The sequence below is a fragment of the Amblyomma mixtum genome, chromosome 2 (assembly GCF_055824585.1).
Source record: "Amblyomma mixtum isolate Tamu chromosome 2, ASM5582458v1, whole genome shotgun sequence".
Lineage (NCBI taxonomy): Eukaryota > Metazoa > Arthropoda > Arachnida > Ixodida > Ixodidae > Amblyomma > Amblyomma mixtum.
Genome location: NC_143013.1, coordinates 268959006 through 268983338, shown reverse-complemented (window position 1 = coordinate 268983338; position 24333 = coordinate 268959006). Strand labels below are relative to the sequence as shown.

The 24333-nt window shown below is 45.7% G+C and overlaps 1 protein-coding gene and 1 long non-coding RNA gene across 2 annotated transcripts; one reads left to right on the top strand and one right to left on the bottom strand.

The window, feature by feature from the left end:
• Window positions 1-597: 597 nt before the first annotated feature.
• Trp1 (translocation protein 1) lies at window positions 598-24098 on the top strand. Its single transcript, XM_089573924.1, has 8 exons — window positions 598-669; window positions 2593-2713; window positions 4649-4754; window positions 9831-9999; window positions 12016-12087; window positions 13329-13389; window positions 16463-16582; window positions 20927-24098. The coding sequence occupies exons 1-8, from the start codon at window positions 622-624 to the stop codon at window positions 21253-21255; spliced, it is 1026 nt and encodes a 341-aa protein (XP_089430050.1). The 5' UTR covers window positions 598-621; the 3' UTR covers window positions 21256-24098.
• LOC149363951 (uncharacterized) lies at window positions 3042-6844 on the bottom strand. The gene is made up of 3 exons (XR_016289131.1): window positions 6507-6844; window positions 4205-4309; window positions 3042-3193 (listed from the first exon to the last, which is right to left on the bottom strand). It is a non-coding gene; the product is annotated as an uncharacterized LOC149363951 (long non-coding RNA).
• Window positions 24099-24333: the final 235 nt, after the last annotated feature.

Here is a 24333-nt window from a genome sequence, read left to right as displayed (position 1 = left end):
GCAGTATCAATAAAAAAAGGGTGTATTCAGTGGGAAAGAACCATGGATAGAGAGATTTCGGCAAATGATGAGGGAGCTGCGGCACACCGGCGAGTATAACCTTCTTAGCTCGAGCTGTCGCTGCCCACCGCATTTACACCACGTGCGCCAGGCCTCTTCTCCTTTCTACGGGCAGCGCTCTTCGCCAACCCGCCCCTCTGAGAAGGACCAGTCCACTGAGGAGGAGGCGGGCTCAATCCAAGCCGCGGTGACCACGTTTCGATGAAGAAGAAATGCAAAAGGCGCCCGCAGGTACGCGTACTCGTCTACTATGCAATGCCGGTGCACGTTAACCGTCACTTGAAAATTTTTCAGAGTAAAGAGTGACGTCACTTGGGAGACGTTGAGAGAAGTTTGGGAGACGTTCAGCTCCCAAACTTTTATATTTACTAAATAGCAATAAAAAGCAATATGCTGTAATTTTAATTTTTTTTGCTTTTGAAACACTGTTTTTCTTTCTGTTGCACTTTTTTAAGGCAAATTTTTTCCAGTTTCGGTTACGAATGCCCTCATGTTTTGGGTTTTGAACGACACAATGATACAATTTTCCACCGCAAGGGGGACAACGCTGTCCACGTCAAAATGGCGCAGGTAGAACGTAGGAAGAGCCGGAAGAAGCGAGAAAAAGATGTAAGTACTGCTTATATTTCCAACTATGACGTTAAAAATGGTCTGTCAATATCTGTACCTAATTATATCCCTCCCATGGACGCAGAAAGGCTGAACGTTTCGCTGCTGTTTCTGCATCATAACTCGTGGCAGTGTGTCTCCTTCGGGTGACAGCTTGCTTGCTGATACTGCACTCAGCAGTCACGGTATTGTGCCTATGAAGAGGCCGCTCTTAGGTCGCAGGAGGTTACATTGTTCCCAATTGAACGCTTCAAAGCGTACTGTACACGTTACTCGCCTACCGTCAAGTTCTGTGCCGCTTTCAAGAGTGCGCTCGCTTACGTTGTCAGACTGGTAGAGTCAAGTCATTGGTTTTGTTTTATTTTTCTTAAAAGCACCGCGTCTCTGCACACTAGCTTCAGTATTTTCGTTTCTTTAGTTTTTAGCTTCGTCGGCATTTAGAGCGCGACAGGTCAAGACGTAGCGGTTGTGAACTTTGCGGTCCCGGTCTTGGAGACATTTCCGTGGTGCGGAGAAGCGCTTCTCTGCTAAAAATGAGCAAGCTCCGTAATATACAAATAATGTCTGCTGTTAAAGAATCCCTTTGCACTTTTGTGCATGGTTTTAATAATCGCAAGTTGTCATAAACTAAGCCCAACTGTTTGAGCCGGCGGCTTTGCGTGTTACACGTCATCTACGTGGGAACGATACAGATGTCGGACGGTTAGCGGCCGGTAACGACAGATCTGATTTCGCTTAGCGCGCAAGTTTTGAACTACGGAACATGTAGAGAGGTCTGTTCCTTTCTCGTAGAAACTTCAAGCGCGAAGTGTCTCACTAACTCAAAGTGACCGTGAACGCTACGGTGAACTAAGAGATTACATAGAATCTGCGGCTACCGCGTTTAATCCATTGCTTGTCATTCTTGGCATTTATCCGTGGCATATGTCTTGAGTATATGCCGTAGAGCTCAAATACTTGCTGACGGTTTGAAGTGTTCACTTGTCCCATATGAGGTGAACAAAGTAAGTGTGGAGCAATCGGCGAAACAATGCTTTAATTGTATTCCACAGCTTCTTGTGCCTTACAGGTGCGTGCATGCGATTGTCTCAAAAAATAAAGAGCGCTGCTATTTTCAAAAACAGGCGTTCGTATGACGACTGGGATGCCGTTTTGCACTGCTGGAAATCATCCAACTGCAAATATAAAAGGCTGGGGTGATACATGGGATTCATGTAGGCACATGCTTTTGAGTATGCCTGCAGGTGCACCAGTTATTGATTGATTGGTGGGTGGACATTTGCCAGACTTTTTGCCATTTTGACATTTGCCATCTGCTCAGTTGTGCTTCTCTTCTTGTGTCTTTTTTTCCCCTTTCTGCATGCTCTTCAGAGAAAGGGAGAGAGAGACTGTTACCGGTTGAATTAAGACCTTATATGTATTCTTCTTACAAGTGGACAAAAGCGAACTGGTCGGCGTGAGCTGTCGAGGCCAGCATTGCCGACCACTGGGGAGGAGGGGTGTTGAGGTAGTGCGAGGAATGGTTAGTTGGGAGGCAAGTGGGAAGGAGATGTTCCACATTCATGTAGGGGCAGGGGTGATTCAGGCAAGACGGGGTTGGAATGAAAACGGCATATAGAGACGGTTGGACCATAGTGATCAGTGGTGTTAATCTATATGGCTCTCAACATGCGAGTCTGTAAGGTGGTAAGCTGGGGTTATTGAGGTGTGTGTAATGTTGCTTCAGGCTCTTTTAAAAGCATGATTGTATTTGCCTAAGCACAATGAGATGGTATTCAATATGCACATGCTATTTTGGAACACCGCCTGTTTGGCTTTGACAGCCGTCATTTTGGCAGTTAGGGAGTTCTTTAGGTGACTGCAGACCAGTGCTGAGGGAGCAAGGTGATTGGCGTTTCAACGTGGTGTGTGCCACTTTTTCAGGCTGACCCGTCACTGGCCGAGAAGCCAGCCAAGGTGGAGTACGATGTGGCACGCTACCTCAGGGACAAGCTGCCAGTTAAGAAGACTACCCTGCTCAGTCACAAAGTGGAATACTTCAATGGTGAGCTTTGGAATCACATCTGCAAGTCCTGATCCAAAGGACATCTCGATTGGGATGAAGTTGAAAATTGCAAGCAGCATAACTGCCAGCCGTAACACATCTTTGGCGGTGGGAGCTGTGCAACATTGGACCAGACAAGTGTGAATCGTCATTGGCAATATTGGTAAAATCTCCCGTGACGAGTACAGCTTGGGGTTTGTGGTTAAATGGACACTAAGGGCAAATTGTAGTTGGCCTGTATCGATAGATTACGGCATTGTAATAACAAAAACACTACTTTAACCGAAAAAGGAGATTTTATAAGCTGGAAAAGGCCGAAAAAGGGAGTACAGGTGTCTCGCTGTTGCCAGCTGATTTTGCAAGTAGGCCGCAGTATGCCAACACACTCTTTTGGGTGCACAGTTTGGAGGCTGGGCTACATTGCCATTCACTTCAAAAACAGGGATCGTGGAGTCCTTTTCGGTGAAGACGTCACGGTGTCTGGATGGAATAGGAGAAAAACTTTTAAATGCAATTCTCTCGTCAATGAATACATCTTTTGCTGGTGGACAGACATCATCATTGGCACAAAGCCCAACAACTGATTTTTACTAAAGGCGAAAATTGAGTGAAGTTGTCCGCAGTGTTCGTTTCAACATCTAGTAGCAGGACATATTGATTGCCAGGTGCATTTTGCAGTCTGCATCTGTAATAATGCTGTCTTTTTAGTGTGAAAGCACTCATACGCTCGCCAACACTGTCCAAGGCCACTGCACGAGAGCACTAGGCTATTGCCACAGCTGAACGCGCCTCATGTCAAACTGCAGCTCACTCTTGCGCTGCGCATTGCACATTGTCGTCTTTATCAACCTCCATCTGTGGCGCGAACAGATGAATTGGAGCTTTTACCGGAGTCTAATATCGTCGCTAGATGTGTTGATACCCAGCTAAGCAAAACCATCAGCCAATCGGGGTAAGCACGCGCTTTCCCACGGCTAGTTGGTTTAGCTACGTTAAAAGCCCTACCAGTTTTTTTTTTCTTCTGTCAGGAATCGATTTGCCAGCAAGCCTCATGCTTTTTTAAAAGGAGGACTGTAAATGGATGATTTCGTGAAAAAAAAAAATTTAGAATTTCACCTTTTGAAAAATTTTGTTGTTGCTGTCAGTTTAAGGTATTCCTGCTGGAAAAAGGCTAGAAAGAGTAACGTTTACTGTGCCAGTATTGGATGGGACTATACTAGAAGCTTTACATTTCCATATGTTGTTTGTATTTAGGAAGGGGAATGAAAATAATCCCTGTGCTTCTGCGTCCAAATAGAAGAGGTAAATCAGGGATGTAAAATTGCAAACAGTGTTTACAGTTTCATGAACGCAGAAATTATGCACATGGCCATATTCTGGGCGGGAGACAGCTTAGCCATAATAGGATAGATGATATAAGAGTACACTTATGGTAAAATGTGTGTTGCCATAATGTGGACTCATGTTACTTCAGACTTGTTGAATACAAACTTTCTGTTGTCGTGGCTAACAACCAGGCAGACTTCTCCTGTCTTCATTAAAGTCTCTCTCTCCCTCCTCCTCCTCCTCCTCCTGTTGTCATCCTGTGTCATTATCCTATGGAAGAAAAGGAAGTCGTAATGAAAACTTGCCCTGTGTATTTTTATATGTTGGTTGCAAGTTGTCTTCTAGCTAAATCATACTGGCTGTATTAACAAACATGTAGCATGCATTTGCTACCATTTGCATTGTTCTATTCGTTATGGGGCTGCTGCTTAAGCAGCCGAGTTCTTTAACTTCTGTTTCTTACCTTATTACGTGGTTTTATATTACGAGAATTACGCATTTCTATGTTCATAATTAATTGCACCTTACTCAAAGCTTCTTAAATTGCTGTGAGAAATAGAAATGGCAGTTTTAGCCCTTGCTGCAGTATGTTTTTGCTTTGTTGACCAGCTGCCAAAGCTGTGGACTGCCTCTTGGAATCTCCCTGGGCGACTGGAAAGCCTAAGGTGGAGCAGCTGTTCACCACAAGAGAATCTGTTGTGGAATTCATGGACACGTGAGTAATTTAGTTCCACTCATGTTTATGATCTCCTTGGGGTTGCACACAAATTCCCTGTTCTTGTCTCTGTTTACATGTACTATTGATTTGTTGATTTCTTTTCTGGATCCATGTTCACGCATCACAAAAGACACGGACTTACATAGCTTGAGCACCGACTACCAACTGATGTGTACTCCTCTGCCCTTTGCTTGTGCTTTTCGTAGTGCGTGAACATAAATAATCACCAGCTGACCCAGTTTTCCTTTTTATTTTTTAGAATTACAGTAGACTCCCATTAGGACAAATTCCTGATAAGGTGAACTATGTGAAACCATTTGGTTGGTTCCCAAAGGATTCATTGCAAAAAGAAAACTAAGACGAGCTGCTTCACGCGGGGTTCGGTTAAGATGAACTTTTTCAGTGACTGCGAACCCCGGCCTCCCCGCGGAGCAACACTCTGCGTGTCTGTACAGCACTGTTGAGCAAAGGAAAAATATATTAAATGCTTCTATGCAAGAAAGAGCACCCCGACATGCAACTTCATGAAATTATGCGGGGAAGCTGTGTTGCGAGGGTGCGCTTCCTTGCAAGGACGCTTTCTTGCCAATGTGAAAAGCCAGGGCACTTTCACTCCTTCCTATGCACGGCACAGGGATGCCAGATCTGGGTGTCGTTTGGCGCCGCAGTGGATAAGAGGTTATGGTACTCGGCTGCTGACCCGAAAGACGCGGGTTCGATCCCGGCCGCGGCAGTCCCATTTCGATGGAGGTGAAATGCTAGAGGCCTGTGTGATGTGCAATGTCAGTGCACGTTAAAGAACCCCAGGCGGTCAAAATTACTGGAGCCCTCCACTATGGCGTCCCTCATAGCCTGAGTCACTTTGGGACGTTAAACCCCATTAATCATAAGTCAGATCTGGGTGTCGTGCGCACATCATGTGCCATGCAATGCTGCCAGTGGGCTAAAAGGTACGGAGGCACGGAGCGCACACTCTCATCGACTTGCGCTGAATTCACAAACATGCCTCCACTCCATGGTGTGGAAGGTACAGCCCCTCTTCCATTCACGGAATGACTGGGATTCAAGAATGCCACTCAGCATTGGGAGCTCCTTGAGAAATCTTCCTCCAATCCGTTTCCCTCGAGGAAGCTTGATTGGCTTATGGGGACGAGATTAAAGCATAAAATTGGTTGTAAGAGAGTTCGCATGCGTATTTGGTACGTTATGACATCTGTCAGTGCACGTTAAAGAACCCCAGGTGGTCGAAATTTCCGGAGCCCTCCACTACAGCGTCTCTCATAGCCTTAGTCGCTTTGGGACGTTAAACCCCATAAACCAAACCAAACCACATCTGAAGAAGCTTCACAAAGGACCTCAATGTTTACAGCCTAGTAAAACATCTTTTGCGAGCTGCACAACTAATGCAGCAGCGAAAGACGGCCGGAAGCATTTGTGTGTCGGGCACCCCACTGACATAGAAACTGCATAGTGCACCTAGAAACAATGTGAAAAAACTGCCATTGGGAATTTGTGTGAAATTTCTCTCGCTCATTGAGGTAGAACGATGATCAGTTATCTTGTCCCGAAGTAGTGAAATGGAATCAGAAGCAAACGCCGTTTGCCGGTTGGAAAGCATCCGAGAGCCATAATTGTAAACGCACTTGGAAAGCCATGCTCTTCTTGCCGATCACCAATATACCTTTGGCACTACAAGTGAAATCACCTGCTTCCTCGGCAATGCTGGGTCATGTTTGAATGCACACTTACCCTTGGGCAAGCCAATGATGCATACGTCACAGATGTCTGCACTTCGCAGCTGCATCTACAGAGCTCTTGCTATGCAGTGGGCTGTTCCATGCAAGTGCACCGCCGTCTGCAGAAACTTCACAACGCTCTGAAGAATGGCACGCTCTGCAACTCTGCTGTGAAACGTTGCTCGCGTCGCCAGTGATGACTTGTAGTTCGCCTGCACCATATCAGCATGTTACGATAAACAGCTGCAACACTGGAGGCAGCGACTGACCAAAATTATCAGGGCTCGGCGTCAGCGGCAAGCACACATGTCAGGAGGCCATGGTCATTTCCGCAGAGTGATAACTTGCCAGAAATGCTGGTTTGAACAGGTTGAGGCTGTCATCAGCCAACACTTCGGCACAGGGTTCCCTGCGTTTGCGTCTTGTACACATTCATGAGAAGTTTCATTTACGAGTCAAACGAAATCCACACAGCCAGCGAACGATGCAACGTCCGCCGTGTTTACAAGCAAACTGGTGGTCGAGGAGTGCTCAAGGTAGCATCGGTGCTACCTCGAGATTCTCGATGAAAACCTTGAGTTTTTACTCCACTCGAGGAGCGATTTGAATGGAGGTTGGTTTCTGAAGCACAAAACAGGCCTTGGGGGCCGCTTGGAGTTGAAGTTCAAGTCAAGGCATTTTTATGAATTTGCTGGTTAGTGTAAACTGGTTGGGAGCCAAATTTTCAACTGACACGGCGTAGCCGTGCACATTATCATGCAGTATAGATGGCCAGATATTCGCGTCGCATGGGCATCGTCTGCAGCAAATGGAATCGTTTGCAGGCAATGGAAAGGCATTGCACCTGTTCACGGAGCTCGTAACAGCTAAGCTGAGGAAGGAGTGAGATAAGTGAGTGCTCGGAGCCTCAAGAATGCTCGCACATCCTTTTTGGGCGCACTTCTATTAAGATAAACTTCTCATATGATGAAAAAAGATTGTGGTCCCTTCAAGGTAGTCTTAAAGGGAATCTGCTGTAGTTACCATATGACCAAATGTTTAGGGGAATCCCCCAAGGTGGAGTAGATTTGTAATAAGGAAGTAATTACTCATTGACGTCCACCCGAGCGCAGCCATACGGCTACAAAGGAAAGCTAGCTTTCCTTTGTAGCCGTATGGCTGCGCTTGGGTGGACGTCAATGAGTAATTACTTCCTTATTATGGACCATATGACTTTGTCATATGTATCTGTGAGATGACTCCACACTTAGTTTCGACAAGTTACCTGTGAAGCCAGGCTTAGTTTCATTTTTCATGACTGCGATAGTGGCTTTTCATTAATTAGAAACTACTTTCAAAACAGAAAAGGCTGACAATCTGAAGCCCTGTCCTTTGGCTCACGAAGCAACCTTGTACATTATCTGGGGTGTGCGTAAATGTTGACACGAGAACAGACTACTAGTAGGTTGTGTCACGCAGTTATGACAGCGACAGGTTGCAAAAATCTGGAAGAAACTTCGTGATGAGCAGCAGGCTATTCCTGACGACATTTCTGGCGAAATGCCCAAATTGAATTATCTTGCAAGAAAATGAAACTCATTCATATCATTTGGCAGAGAGGTGCTTCTTGCTGCAGTTGAGTGAAATCAATGCAGAGCATGCCTGGCAGTATTGTCAACTAACCAGAAAAGGTATTGGGTAAACCTTGTGCAATGTCCATGTGCCTGTGAAAGCATGAGTGCCTCTTCAATTTTAGTAGTGCTTTGCTGTAGTTATAGTCTAATGCCATTGCATTCAGTGGTGGAGTTTGTTTTGGCATTGACTGGTGATACATTAGTAACGCATCAGAAACGGAGTTCTGGTTACCTCTGCCTCTTCACCAATGGTGTGCCTGTGTTCTTGGCACATAACATTTTGGAGAGAGCTGCTCAAGGACCCGTGTTTTTATGCTGTATTGCTGCACATCTGAAGTTACCTGTGAAAAGAACACACCGTATAAACACGTGTAAGGGCCCCACTTCTTTTTTTTTTTTAGATTCCACGGCCAGTTTTTGGGGTGTGGCCCATCTACGTGATGTGCGAAAAAAGAAAATTTTTTTTTCAAGTGAAAACACTCCAATCAGGGCGTGAGCGGAATTTATTTTACACTCAGTCGTCACTTGCTTAGTCTTCTAACTCTGAGCTGTTGTGCATGGTCATCCCACAAAAAGTCTCACAGCATGTCCGTTGTCAATGTGTAGCCGTTGTTCTGGACTGCCATCACATAGCAGAGCAGCACTTCTTCTAGTCCGGGGAACTTGCACGGCTTGCCTCAGAAAGTACGCTTTTTGCTGCTTGTGTTCCTCAATGCATCCTTTTGGTTGCACCATTGTCAGACGCACTTCTCGTCCATGTTGAATTTCCTGCCCACCGCACGCTGGCAGTGTTTGAGAGCAAACTTCACTCTTTTCAGTTTAAAGCCAGCCGTGTAGCTATTAAGGTGTGCTTCGCCATTGTGCTAAAATTGCAACGCTCGGCGGCAGTTCATAAAAAAAAAAAAAGCAGGCAGCACACACAAGCCACAACTGCTGTGAACTACCACGGTACCACAGCTCACGGGCCTTCGACAGCCACAAAAAGCTGGAGCTGGTGATACTGATATGGATAGCGGGAGCTTGTGGCGGAGGAAAAGTTGACAATGGTGATGATGATGACCCGTGGCCTAGGGTGGCATTCGTGGGCGGCAGTTCGAAGCTCCTGTGCGCATGCATTTCTCAGGCTATTCCCGCATGGGTTGTGGAAAGTTTGGATACGGCCCTTACACGCGTTCATATGGTATGTTAAGCATGTTTTTTAGAAGTGAAATATTTCAACCTATGCCTGAAAGTGTCAAAACTATTTGTAGCTTTAGCTTTCTTATTATACTCTGTTGTCTCTCAACACTAACTCCTTTACTAAAAGGCACACTTGGCCCACTGAAAGCTAGCAGTAAAAAGCTGGTTGTACCAACGCAGGTATGCCTAGGTTGTCTCCAAGAACAGGTGTACAACAATATGGGCACTTTTTAACTAAGCTTGAAGTGCTGACACCTGCAGGCTGGTCAGATTTCATCTCTTAGGAGCAAGCATGAGGATGTCTATCTCCAGGTGTACAGAGAAATGGGCATAGAAGATGGAATGGAAGTTGAGTAGGATAGCAGCACATGTGACTTGTCGGACTGTACGCTGACCTTTTGTGTACTTGCCGCTTGTACACTACCACTCGATACTCTCTTACCCTTACATCCCAGACCCTCTCTGTCCATGCACTGCCTTTGCATGGCCTTACTCTCTACGCTGACTCTCCTGACAGCAAAACTGCTTTTTTCCACCTTGCGCAGTTTGCTGCAGCACAAGTTCTTCCACCGGGCCAAGAAGATCATTGTGACCAAGCCCAAGAAGAAGAAGGACGATGCTGGCGACTCTGAGAGCACACCCAAGCCCACCAGGGAAAAGAAGAAAAAGGACAACGACAGTGGGGCCGCCAATGAAGGTGCCGAAGAGAAAAAGGTGCGAGCCAGTCATTATTCCATCCAGAAATAGTTTTCAGATTCGTTTCTGCTTAGGGGGGCTTATTACATTGAAACAGTGAAATCGGGCATTGTTGCTTCTTGGGAATTGATCTTGTTAGGCATCTCTTACAAAAGTGTCATTTGCCAGTACAGTAAACATCGTTTCTGCTTAGCTGCTTTGAATGCTGTTGCATATTAAACATAGTCACTACAAAATCTTCACTCTGGCATCATTGAATCCACTTACATAATGAACCCACCTCCCTCCACTTTTTTCATTTCGAAGGAATTTAAATATTTTTCTGAAGGGTTAACTTTTCTTAGCATGTTCCCTTTCGCGCGGTCTGCAGCGCAAACCTTGGTAGCACACCAAGATGCTACATGCTGATAGCATCACATTGTGTTTATCATTTGAAGAGAGCTCATTCGGGGTGGTGTGCTTGGTGAACTTGGCAGAGCTCCAAGGCGCTGTGCGCCCTTGATAGGGGAGCTGGGAACAGTGGCTTGTTCGTCGTGCCACTGCGTGCCCTGCTGCGGCAGTGTATGCTTAGAAATTTGGTGAGTGCTCGAGCTTCGGAGAGGAGCGTAGCAGTTCAAACCACAACTCTATAAAACATCCTTTAAATTGCCCAGCAATTTGGTGGAAGCCCACTTGTGGAATTTTGCAAGAGGTCAAGCCTAGCAGCATGCAAATGGGATCGGTCTACTCGATAAACACTGGAGCCGTAAGGGAAGTGGACGCATATTTGTTATAGTGTTTATTTACTACTGTTTGGAAGAGTGCTAAACACACTGAACCGTAGGCATCTGCAGGGATTTTTGGTTTGAAGTGAGTTCGAAGTGAATACTAGTAGATTTCTTCAAATAATTTCAAAGTGAATATTCGAACCCAAAAATGTTGAGTGGCACTATTGCATTTTCGAAATCGTGTATTTTATGGACACACATGGCCATTGCATGAAAAAAAAAAAAAAAAAAAAAGAAAGAAAGCATTGAAGTTTTGACACACTCACTGAAGCTACGTCGACTTTCTGCAAAAAGGGCCATTTGGAATTGTGGGAGCCAGCCTACATGCAGTGCCGACATATCTGTGAGGTGTAAGACCTATACGTGAGGCCTCCAACTGCTGCTGTTAATTGCGATTGCGTCATTGGGCAGCCGTTGCTTTCAAGTGATGACTTCATGACACCCGCTAGGCGTACACACCGCGTGCCCAGCGCCACCCTGCGTCAGATGTCGGAAAAGGGCGCCCATCTCCTTGTGTCTCATGCTAGCTGCCTTTTGTTCTCGTGCTGTCGCTTGTTCAGTGAATGTCACTTGGAGGAGAGTGGATGTGGCAGCTGCAGTCATTTCAGACTCGTTCCGCAGAAGTCAAGGGAGTCGCATATCCTCCGATTAGATAGATTTAGTGTACCATGATCCACTTGTGCGGGCAGCCACTACGTATTTGCAGATTGCCCTGAGGGCGCCAGAAGGTGCCAGGCCCTGGCCAGCTGTTTGCATGCCTTCCCCATTGGGAACAATCAGCGTGTGCACACTGGCGGTGCGCAGTAGTGGATCACGCTGTGCTAAATCTCTCTACTGTTGCAAGCCCGCATGCTGCTTACTGGTGTGTACGCACCATGGTGTCAACCTGGTGCCAAAACCACACACTGCAAGACTTCCAGGAACATTGGTCGCTCGGGGCGAATACTTCAAAATTTCTGATGTCAGACATTCGGATCAAATCAAATATTGAGTACTTTACTGTTTGACCAAATATTCAAAATTGGCGAATTTTTGCACGTGCCTAATTATAACGAGCGTGCCTTGTACCAATGCTCAAGCTTGATAGCAGCACCAGAGACTTTGAAGGATTCTGGTAGCATTCTGCTTTTTAGGTCGAGAGAAAAATATAATGCACGCAGCATTTTTACTGTATCAGTTTTTCTGCTGGATGATGTGTTTATGTCTTGCTTGGGTTGTCTTCAACTTTACTGAAGTGCATCACTTTTTTTTTTCTTTGCACATTCAGGAGGTTGAAGAGATCAAGAAGAAGATCAAGTTGGACATGCACTTGGAACAGTTTTTCGTGGATGCCAACGAGGTATGTGCATTGCACTGAGAGATTTCATGTTCTGCCATTTTGTTGACCTTGCTGGTGAAATGGCAGGGGTCGCATTCCAGAATTAGCTTGTGAAATGAGGTCATTGCTTTCCTTCAGCTGCTTTACAGCTCATGCCTTTTGGCACAACAGCTCTTGTAATCTTATTGTGAGCTCTAGAAATGGATTGTATTTGTTCTCCTACAGTTCTTCACTAAAACTTTTTTGAAGAGAAAAGGACATATGTTGTTTTGTGACATGTTGACATGTATTGCTGACATCTTTTTCTGTGGTGGATGTTGGTTTAGTTAACCCTTTGAGGGTCGAATTATTTTGAAGAAAACTTTCCCAGGTGGTCAAATTACTTTATCGCGGATCTTGAATCTACAAAATGTATATAATCGAGAATAAATAGTAAAAAAAAATTAGGAACAGTACTTTGGTGACAGCATCACTCACAACTGGAAAATGTTCAATAGAATAGAATAGCAACGGTGATAAGCAAGCTAAGAGCAGCACCAATAAAGATAGAAATCAACTTTCACCGCCTCTGCAAAACAGTGCCCACATAGAGAAAACACGTTTCGCGCGACTCCGTTGCGATCCCGCGGCGGAATCGAAACCGCGTAGGCGCGTTGCCACAGAGGGCGAGAATACCTCGTGAGCAACGGTGATAAGCAAGCTAAGAGCAGCGCCAATAAAGATAGAAATCAACTTCGGCAGCCCCTACAAGATAGTGCCGACAAAAAGAAAACTCAAATTTCGCACGACTCCGTTGCGATCACGTGGCGAAACCAAAACTACAAAAGGGGTGTTGCCGCAGTCTGTACCGCCGCGCTAAGCTAGACATAAGTTCTGCTTATCTCCGTAAGAAGGCAGCACGAAATTCAAACACTTCTTGTAAGTCCTAAGAGGTGGCAGCACCCCCAGTGAGCACGCATTGTTCTTTTGGCGCAAAATTTCAAATGGAAGATCGAAACCGTACCCGTACGGCAAAGACCTTGCGGGACAGAAAACCGCCGCCGTACATATACGGCAAAAACCGTCAAAGGGTTAAGAGAGATTCCTCTTTCAACAGTGTCTCTTGTCCGTAGTGTCTTGTATGTAGAAAAATACATACACAACAGAGTTGGCGGTTCTTTCAGACTAAAGAGTTCACTTTATCCTCTTCATTGAGGCTCTTTTGAATCTTCTTTGACCCTGCTTGGTTGTCTTTCTTTTCCCTCTACCATTCCCAATGGCAGCCGTACGTGTGGATATATGACCCAGTGCCACTGAAAGCATGGATCATTGGGACGTTACTAGGTAAGTCACGCAAATAACGAACCCTGTTTATGGCGAAGTTACTTAGTTTGAACTTCAGTGTTTTCTTGAGGCCTGATGTATGCATTTTGTGCGAGATCCCTTGAAATGTCATGGCAGGTGACTCTGTTTATCTGAAAAGCTAGGTGTGAAACTTTACAGGGCCGCTTCGTGAAGTGTGCATGGTCCTCTATATTTTTTTCTTCCTTTAAGACAGGGCAGGCAGAACTGTACGGGTGAAAGTGATGTATTGCACCAGCTTGATTTGGCCTGAGCTTACGGTGAAAATTGGACACAGAAGAGAGAAAAGGAAACCACTCCATTCAAATCCCACTGATTTTTTGGGACTTGCATAGTCTTCATTTGGTATGGTTAAACTTGAGAAAGAGAGATAGAGAAGCCACCTTGAATGAAACGCCACATCAGGTATTACATAGCCAAAACATCTCTGACATAATTAACCATAGTTTTCTAGTAGTAGAAGCTGGGGCAGTACCATGAGTGAGTTCGCCACCCAAACCAAATAGGGCTGCTTCAAGCTAAGGTTTGAAACAGGGACTGGTGAGCTTTGTTTGTGTGCGTGGCTGCTGCTAGCATGTGAGTGTTACGTGGATATCCCTGGCTGTATTTGCAACTGTGATGGCCAGGGTTTGGCTGGATGTAGTGGATGTACAGCCCTAGTCAAAAGTAAACAGTCCAAGGGGTCTGTTTCTAAGCTGGATAGTGGGGCTCACGTAGCATCATGAAAGTCTTAACTTTCGGAGGCATTATAGAGAGAGAGCCTCGCACCTTGAGGAGATTTTCAACGGTAGTGGTAAAGTAACAAGCCACATAGCATGGCTTAAAAGCAGAACCTCTTGGGTTGCCGTATTGTTTTGACAAAGGTTGTGTGCTGTTCGGTGTGGAGGAAGCAGTGTTGAGTGCCTCGCCAGTATGTGCGGTTCTTTTGTTAGGGGAAAGGTGAAGTGCAGGTAAGGTGAATAGGTGGAGTCACAGCTCTTAGAGGATGGTCTTGAGCAATAAACTGGGCAGAAGTGAACAAGGGGACGATACAATAGGTGGAGTCACAGCTCTTAGAGGATGGTCTTGAGCAATAAACTGGGCAGAAGTGAACAAGGGGACGATACAATAGGTGGAGTCACAGCTCTTAGAGGATGGTCTTGAGCAATAAACTGGGCAGAAGTGAACAAGGGGACGATACAAAAGAAACAAGGGGCTAATGGAAGGAGGCTATTAATGTGCATGATAGGTAGGCGGCAGCAAAGGGGCAGATGCAGATGGCACATTTGGTGTGCAGGCTGGCTTGAAGCTGTGCATTTATTGTGCTCATATTTTTGATAGGTAGGCGGCAGCAAAGGGGCAGATGCAGATGGCACATTTGGTGTGCAGGCTGGCTTGAAGCTGTGCATTTATTGTGCTCATATTTTGGCGCTTGTCTCCACGGGTATAAGAATCACGAATAGGAAGAGCATGATAGTAGCAAACACTGAAAGAAGCTTTGCTCGCACTTGGGAGAGAATATGCCATCTTTTTTTCTACGCAGAGAAGCTGCTCTCTGGCTGCTGGTAACAAGCACATCTATCCGTGTTTGTTTTCACTATCTTCCACATTGCTGTAGCTACTTTGAGGATCCTCTGCTGTTATTACGATGTAGCTTGAAAAAACATTTTTTTTTTGTTTCTCTGACTGTTGTGATGGGAATATTTTGTGGTTTGGCATGTGTATAACGCATTGAAAAAAAAAAAAAAACTAATAATCTCTCTCTCTCTCATCATTGAGTGTACAGGTAAGCGTGCAATATGTTGCAGGAAAGGCGTAGCACAATTTAGTACACCTTACAGTTAATAGTATCCTTGGTCAAGCCTTTTGGCTACTGAAAATGCACCCGCCTTCACCTGCTTATGTTCATTGAGCTGGACAGTGTGCTAGGCTTCCTTCTCCATTTTCGGTGCTTCACGTGCCACTCATTGCATTCAGCTGGTTCTTTTCTAGTGCTTTCTAGTGAGCACCGTGCTCAGTGTCCCTCACTGCTTTCAGCAAAATATAGCGATCGCACCTATAATTCTACTGTAATGTACCTATAATGCACCTATAATGTAGCTGTAATGTACCTATACCTATGTACATATAAATGTACCTATAATGTACTGTACCTATAATGCAGCTGCCACCGTCTCCACCGCATCTCACTCATTGTCACTGTGTAGGCAGTATCACATGAGTAACCGAGTAACACCACTGGGCACGCGCTGTTTTTTTTTTTTACTTTGTCTTCTTGTTTTGCTCTCCTTTTGAATATGGAACTGTTGTAGTGCCACTTGGTGTGAGGATAAAAAAGTGAAAGTTGTGGGCTGCGTTTGCGATGTAAAGGTGCCAACAACGCTGGAACATGGCGTGGTGTGCCAACGTTGCAATTGTAAATGACCTCCTCATGGCAGTTAGTACTTTATCACCATGAAACTTGTGCGTGGTTCAGCCAAATTTCAAGTAACACAGCCACAGCTAACGGATAGTCACTGTGGTGTGCTTATTACATCAAGGTCAACTGCAGCAACGCCTTTGTTGCATGGTGTTTGCACATGCATGCACTTTATTGGGGACATCAAGAAACTTCGGAATGTAAAGGAATTCCCCGCATGGAGGGTTGTTACGTCCAGGTTTAACTGTGTCTGCAGCCATGATGTCATCATTAGTGCACTGCTGGGCTGATTATTGAAGCACGGTGGTCAGTCCCTGCAGACACCAGGTCAGAATCCTCGCTGGTTGGTTCCGTTAGAAATCATTTTGCTGAATCCAAAGTAGTTGACAACAAAGACGGTGCTCACGAAAATAGCAGTGGCAGTGATGATTGGCTTCAATCATCGAGTGAGCATTGAAGCGAGCATCTTAAAATAAGTCTATTTTCGTCACTCTATTTGAGGGTAATGCGATGGGAATTGTTTTTTTGTGTGTGAAGTTCTAGGTTAGTGAGGCAAGTTGTGTGGAAGGGCAAGTAGTATATGCGCGAAAATGCCAGTTACCCGCACTTTAACAAGGACTTGCGACACTGACTGTGGTGTTGTGTTTGTGGCCACAGTGGTGGGTGCCGTGGCAGTGTGTCTGTTCCCCCTGTGGCCCCGGACAGTGCGGGACTATGTCTACTACCTGAGTGTGGCGACCGCCTTCCTTCTGGGTGTCATAATCTCGCTGGCTTTCTGTGAGTACAACCACTGTTTCTTTCCTTGCAGTCCATGCCGATGATACCATGCAGCCTATCTTGTATGCTCATCTGTGTGGCACAACATACGTGGGCGCAGTTTCTCTGTACATTAGGACGGCTTCCACACTGAGGCATATTTTTCATCTTAAGGTCATCATCCTCAGGGTCTTGTGGAAAAAATGCAAATTTCATCATACTGAGGAAATGTCGGTACGAAGGTGTGCAGGAAGGTACGAAGGTGTGCAGGAAAGGGGAGAGCAAGAAAAATAATAGGTGCAGTGCACCGTGCTGATTGGTCAACCGTGGTGCCTCAGTCTCCTTCATGGTGCCTGTCATGCCAGACGCCCACCTAATGGGGATGTATGAGTGCAACCGTGAGTGCCAATGCGTAATAGACGTTTGCATGCACATGCACGGCCATGCAAGACACACACCTTCTCTACACTCCTATGTGGCTCAGTCGTTATGGTGCTCGGCTGGTGACCCGAAAGACGTGCGTTTGATCCCGTATGCAACAATGGCATTTCGGTGGAGGTGAAATGCTAGAGGCCCATGTACTGTGTGATGCCAGTGCAAGTCCAGGTGGCCAGAATTTCCTGACTCCTTCACTACGGCATCCTTGACAGCCTGAGTCGCTTTGAGACGTTAAACCCCCATAAACCAGACCACACCAACTAGTACACTCCTATCCCCAGGGGAGGATTTAAGGGGAGGTGACACTACCCCCAAAGTGAGAAACTTTAATAAAAACACCACGCTGAATCCCATTTTTCGATGAAAAAAGGTCCTAGAAATACATGGTGGTACAAGTGTGACCACCTGCTCCAAGAGAGAGCCTTAAATCCTCCCCAGCCTAACCCCCACTCCATACCCCTACTCTATGCCGTTGCTCAGAGTTACTAAACACTCCAATAGACAAAAGCATTTTGCACCGCCCCGGCTGTCACTCAAATTTGCGATTCCTCAGAGGTAGACGTAAGTGGATTTTACAGCTCTAGTTGTTGTGGGAAGGTTTTTTTCGCTGCAGTTGCTCCAACATTTTCAGCAAATTGCACCCCTACCTAGTTACTAAACTCTCCAAATAACACTGGCATTTCACGCCGGCCCAGCGTGGCTGAAATTCGCGCTACCATTAGGGTAAACGTCCAGTCAATGTTACTCCACTAGATGTATTAGCCTAATTTTCCCTGGCTTCGCATCGTCGGGGTTATCCTGTGCGGATGCCCCATTTCCGTCCTTTCCCATCCGCATAACTCTGACTGTGATTCCAAGTACACTTCCCCTTCACCACAAATCTGACCAGTTATTTATGGGCTACTCCAGTTATTTATGTTTGTTCAGTGGCATTGGCAGCCATGCGTGGCATCTTCATTATATAAATAATTCGGCTGACCGCTCTCGCACCGGTAAAGGTCATCACCCAAAATTTCTTGAGCTCAGAATCCATACCTGCCATGGTGGCTTTGTGGCCGTGGTGGCCGCATTTTGATAGCGGAAGAATACAAAGACGCCCGTATGTTGTGCCATGTCGGTGCATGTTGAAGAGTCCGAGGCAGGCAAAAAGATTTTAACCATGGCCTTTCTCATAGCTCATGTGTTGCGTTAGGGTGTTTAACCTAGCATACCATTAAAATTCATGTTCTCAGAGAAACTGTGCACATGTTCCTGTCTGAAACAGTGCATTTGCATGGATAAGCTGTGGGCATAGAGTGGACATAAACGCAGTCAAGCAGTGTAATAATGTGATGTCAGAAGAAAGTGATGCATTTCTACCGTATAATGCGGAATATAGGTCGGCCCCCTTACCTTGAAGCAAAAAAGTAAACATAAAAATTATGAGGCGCAAAACTTCGTTTTATTCACTGGTGCCACCAGACTCGTTGCCTCTTCATTCGTACGAGCTGTCTGAGCTCTCGTCCGAAGACGACTGCTTCGCGCTGGCTGCGTCCCACAGCATGTCGTCCTCGGGACCGTCCAACGAGTTGCTAATGCAACATTTCTTGAATGCTCGCATACCTTGTCTTCGAGCTGAGGGTTCACCGCGCGGCGCCCGCGAAAGGACGCCTTCCGCGAGTTTCAGGCAGGCAGCTCGATTTTCTGCGCTCGCCAGTACCGGACGCTCTTCTCCGAGACGCCAAAGTATCGCTGGGCGGACATGTTCCCATACTTCAACAAAACTTGGGTAGGGCCTAGTTGGTACATGATGTTGTGAAGGTAAAGGATGCGCAATCAAAGGACGAACCACGAAGAAAGACACAGGGACACACACAAGCGCTTGTGTGTGTCCCTGTGTCTTTCTTCGTGGTTCGTCCTTTGATTGCGCATCCTTTACCTTCACAACATCATGTTCCCATACTCTTCGGCGAATTCGACAACTTTTTTTTAAATGCCGCGGTGAACTGACGTCGAGTACCGGTACTCATTTTGCAGGCTGTCGCGAAATTAATACGTTACAACGCCAAGAACGATTACCGCCGTCAGCGTTTGGCCGCGTCGGTCAACAAAGAGGAAGGAAATAATCGTCAACATGGAAGCGATAACGATGCGGATGCCAAGATGTCCGCGGCTCACACATTTTGCCAGACGACTATTCAGTTTGTGCCCAAGGCCGGTATATAAGTTGAGGGGTGACCTTTTGGTAATATTTTTAGGAAAAAACCTCGACCTATATTCCGCACTGTACGGTATTTGCGTAAGAATTCGCCATCACAGGAAACTGCATACACTAAGGCATGCACAAAAAGCACTTGTATACTTATGCATACTGGAGCATCATGTACTGAAAATGAGCAGAATGGACAGGGTTAATCACATAGGCCAGTAGCATGCTTTTTTGTCAGTGTGTGAGCCTGTGGATGTAGCATTTGTCAGAGCATGGTGTCACGCCGGGAGGTGCACATTGTCGTCATCGACACTACCCTCACTTTACCAATCCAAGGTTCAAGATGAGACAAACAGTCCTGCAGCCATTAGCGTCTTATTTGTCATTTATTTTTTGCACTCTCGATTATTCCTTGTACTGAGATCAGCTATGTACATGGTTGTGTGGCATTCAAAGGGAAATACAGATACCTATCTATGTATGTACCTATCATTTCCAAAGATATAATTTTTTTCGTTGCTAGCTGAACGTGAGCACCTAGAGAATCATACATATTAGCTTTCAGAGAATAATCTATAATTTTAGGATTTAGATCGAGGCAAGAGCTAGTTATCTTTAGCACACTTTGTTTAGGAAGCTTGGTTTTCATATAGAGTGCATCCAGTTCTTAGGATAAATTTGCAGCTGTGTATGTGGCCTGACTCAGTTTTACTGTACTGCTTCCAGAGCTCTTGCTTGCCCTTGTTTTGCCAATTGGGCGCCCATGTGCTTGGCTCATCTGGTGATCTTGTGCTTTCTTAAGCATGCCCGGTTCATCTCTCTCTTTTGCCCTTTTTGAGTCGCTCTGCTGCTTTTTACCAGTGCTCTTGGGCAGCAGGGTTATGCCTGACAACTAGGGGTGTGCGAATATCAAATTTTTCGAATACGAATCGAATATGAATACTTAGTGCCGAATATCGAATCGAATATCGAATAATCAAGGACAGACGCATTTGACCACTACAAAACATTTATTTGGGCACCCAAGAACATCACAGTTCAACTATAGATGATTAAATGAACACAGAAGGTGTGTGTGGCTGCACAAAAAGTATCAAAGTCTCGAACATTATTCTTAGAAGAGTGGAAATATCAGAGAAGATGGCTAGTACACAGCATTGATTAAGGCTAGCTTGCCATCAGCACAAAAGCGCGTTGCTGGGATGACGTAAAAGGTTGCCGTGAAGGAAAACCAGCTGCACCACATGGTCAGACAGAAGTAGTTCCCTTCTAACTGAAACGACTCCTCCGGCGACAGAAAATGCCCTCTCACTTCGCATTGACCTGGCACGTATTGCGAGGTACTTCGTGCACAGCTCTGACTATACCAGCTTCGCAGGTATAGCCACAAAAAGGCTCACCAGCGCAGTTAGCTACGGCATGGCCCTTGGAGGAAGAAAGAATTTTCCTTCCGTGTAGGCGCCGCCATGTTGTTATAATCCTGCCGATGGGGCTTGCGGACCGAAATGAACGCCGGTGCTCACAATTAATATTCGGCTAGATACGAATATTCGCGTCTGATAGAATATTCGAAACAACACGAATACTTTGATTTCGAATCGAATTCGAATACTAAAAATATAATATTCGAAATATATTCGAAAATTTCGAATATTCGCACACCCCTACTGACAACTTGAAGCCCTTCTCATCCACCTCTCTCCTTCTCTTTCCCTTACTCCTTCCTAACTTCTGTGCAGTGCGCCAAGTACTGTTCGTGGTCATCTGGGCATGCACACTCGGTCGGCACCACTTCTGGCTACTGCCTAACCTCACCGAGGACGTCGGTTTCATGGAGTCATTCTGGCCCATCTACCAGTACGAGTACCGAGGCCCCGGCAGCAGCAAAGACAGCAAATCCAAGAAGAAGAAACAGGGCGACAGCGGCGGCAGAGGGTCTGGTGAGCACTCGACGAGCGAAGATGCGGAGGACAAAAGGTCCTCGGACCACGGCGGCGAGCAGCCCGACAGCAACGGTTTCGAGCTCCTCGACAGTCCCGTTGAAGGTGGCAAGGAGAAGCAGTCCTGATGTGGTGGTATCCACCCTGGCGGGTGGGCAGGACGGGTGCAGACCAGGGGCTCACTCATTGCGGAGCAAGTTTTGCCGCAGTTGGAGGAGCGTTGTTTGTGGACGATAAAAATGTTCTGCTCAGCTGCAGCACTGATGTGTACCGTACCGTATATGCTTGTGTTTGGACTGTGCGTCTTCGAATTTTTGGTACTGGAAATGTATGCAAGCGTGTTCTGTGCACCTCAAGACTGCACAGTTGCGTCACGGCGGGGCAGCTTTGATTGGTTCGGGTCTTTGTATGCTGCAGAGTGAGTGCAGGGAAGCATAAGAATTGTGCTGCATGGCTTAACGGCACACTGCTACGATTGGCAGTGCAAATGCTAGCACCAGGAATGCATTCGCTCTGGTCATGTGGAGGCTACCAGCACTTTTGGTACTGTCTTCAGGAGTCTGAGAAGTTGATGTTTTAAAGCAGCGTCACAAGCATGGACCAGCCTTGAGCTGCGCTCTTCTATTTACCAAATCCAGATTTAATTGGCAGTGTCCTGACACTAATACTCTCTGTTTACGTGTGTGGGCCACGTTTGAGCAGTAGCTTAGTCCGAAAAGTGTAGAGGTATGTACCTTCATTCACTTTCACTTCTGCAAGGTATTATCCGGCATCTTGCATGGGGCAGTGTACTGCTCATTCTTTACCAGCCTTTGCAAGAAGCAGCGAGTGTGCTGTTTCGTTTGTGTTTCAGTGCGGAATTGGAATGGTGTACGGTGCATTTCTGGACTGCAGCATTGGAAATTATACCTTGACGGTCCCAGACTCAGTATTCAAGGCCATACAAGAAAATATATTGTCTTTACGTGAGCATATGCAGTATACCAAGGTTGGAACACTAAAAGCTGCTTGCTGAATGCAAAGAGGGCATCTGTGACGAGGGTGGTCTTGCAGCAGCTGTGTTGGTCTTGCTTTTAACATGGGGATTTAGTTTCTATTCCTTTCTTGATTTCTCACTTTTCATTTATGTAACTCTTATGCAGCAAATAGCAGAAAAAGTCGTTTCGTGGGAATCCATTTTTAGTGTCTACTCTCTGCTTTCTGTGAGAGCAGCCTTGTGCGACTTGGTCGTCGGGAGCAAACTTGTCATATAGTACCTTGTTTGACATCAATTTGCCAGAATGCAACAATAATCTGCTTGAAGGTGTGGATAGATCCTAACATTTTTGTTGTCACTTTGTACTAATTCAAAAATGCAAGTTTTTTCTTCACTTTATGGTGACTGTTCTTTGTAACTCAACATTCACGTCCTTGCATTTAATTTTCTGTTTGCATCTGATCACAGGTTCCTATTAGTATGTTCTTTGGGGAGGTGTGTTTAATCGGAAAGGTGGGCCAAAATTTTATCTTTAATAATTGGATGAATACCCACACACTTGTCAAGTGCTATAACGGCATGTCCCAAATGTTAAAAATGTGAAGAAAGTTAGTTGCTGAGCAAAGAATCTTAGATTCTACATTCCAGGCCTCTTTTTTTGCTTTGGGCAGGGTCAAAGGTGCATGCATACCGGTGCTTTCACGAGGGTCAGTCGTGTCTACCATAGCTACCGGAGGATGTTGAGACTCACGTGCTCTGTGGTTCCGCCGCCATCTGGAAACTGGAACAGGGCGTGTCATTGAATGTCTGTTGGTTTCAGTGTTTTTTGCAGAATTACCACCACTTCTGCGAGAAGCAAGAATCATAGAAGAAAGCAGCCATTGCTAGCATATGCTTGGGTTGGGTTATGCTTGGGTTGTTTCCTATAGTCACACCAACTTAGTCATATGAATATGGGAGTTCAGTGGCATGGATTTTAACATTTGTGATGGCATCACTGTTTACTTTTTTTTTCTGAGTGCAAGGATGGATTTCTTTAGTGTAGCGGTGCTAAGGGAAAAGTGAGGTGGGCACATTAGCACTCCATGACTACATAGAGAAGGCACAGCTGGCGAAGAGCTCTTGGTGTTCGGTTCATGACTTGATGGCTTGCAGTGAATGTCCCCTTAGTTGATCATTTTGGCTTGTCCCATTCGACATCTGTGAATACATTTTTCTGTCATCTGATTCGAATCACTGCCTCTGCAGGGCAAAGGTTTTACTAAGTACTCCAGGCTAAAAATTCGTTCCTTTGTCAGGACATTGAAATTATGAGTGCCTATTGTGCACTCTTGGTGTCTTCTTACTGAATGTTATTGTGGTATAGTCATTTATAGTGAGGGCTTGTTTTAATCTTAAGTTAATTGGGATATATCCTTAGCACCTAATGCTCTGGAAAGCATATGTTTTGAATTTTTGTTTCACGCTAAATCTAACTAGTTCGTGGTGGAAGCCGCACACTTGAACCAAGAACAATTAGCAGCTCGAGCATCTCTGTGTTGGCCACGAATCTCTGCGTTCTGGCAGCTTTGTCTTGTGCGAAAAAAAAAGTTGTGTTGTCTACATATCACCCAGGCGACTTTGTCATGTGATAGGCTTTCTTTCATTTTTAACAGTCTTAATCTCTGTTTGAATTGTAGGGTGTCTTCTTCAGTACTTTGGACATGTGTTATTTTGACTGCGTGCATGGAGCATGAATTGACACAGCTCTCAACAAGCACAGTCGCGACCCAAGAAAAAGATGCTGTTCTTTTGGCAGATTGTGTGGGGATGTCGTGCTTTGAAAATTATCTGGGTACCACTTTGTTTAACTCCCCTTCCTCCCTGGGCATTCTTTTTGCACGTCCATTGTGACAAGTCGTTTTTGTAAACCTGAGAGCACTGGCATTAAGGAGCAAAGAAGACCTGTCAGGCGTTGGGTACACTTGAAGTGGAATAAAACTGTGTATATATATATGTTCACAGCAGCAGCATTTTCTTGACAGAAACAAAACTCCATCTCACAAGCCGCCAGGTGTGGCCACTTTCAAAGGAATGAACGGCGAGGAGAAACTGGCAGATCCATCGACAGGGGCGCCAAACATTGAACTTCATTGAGTGCATCCTGCTGCGCTCTTAACCAGAACTAGCAGAACTATGCCTTGCCTTCCATATTACCCTGTCGCAAAAGAAATGATATGAGTGGTGGCTT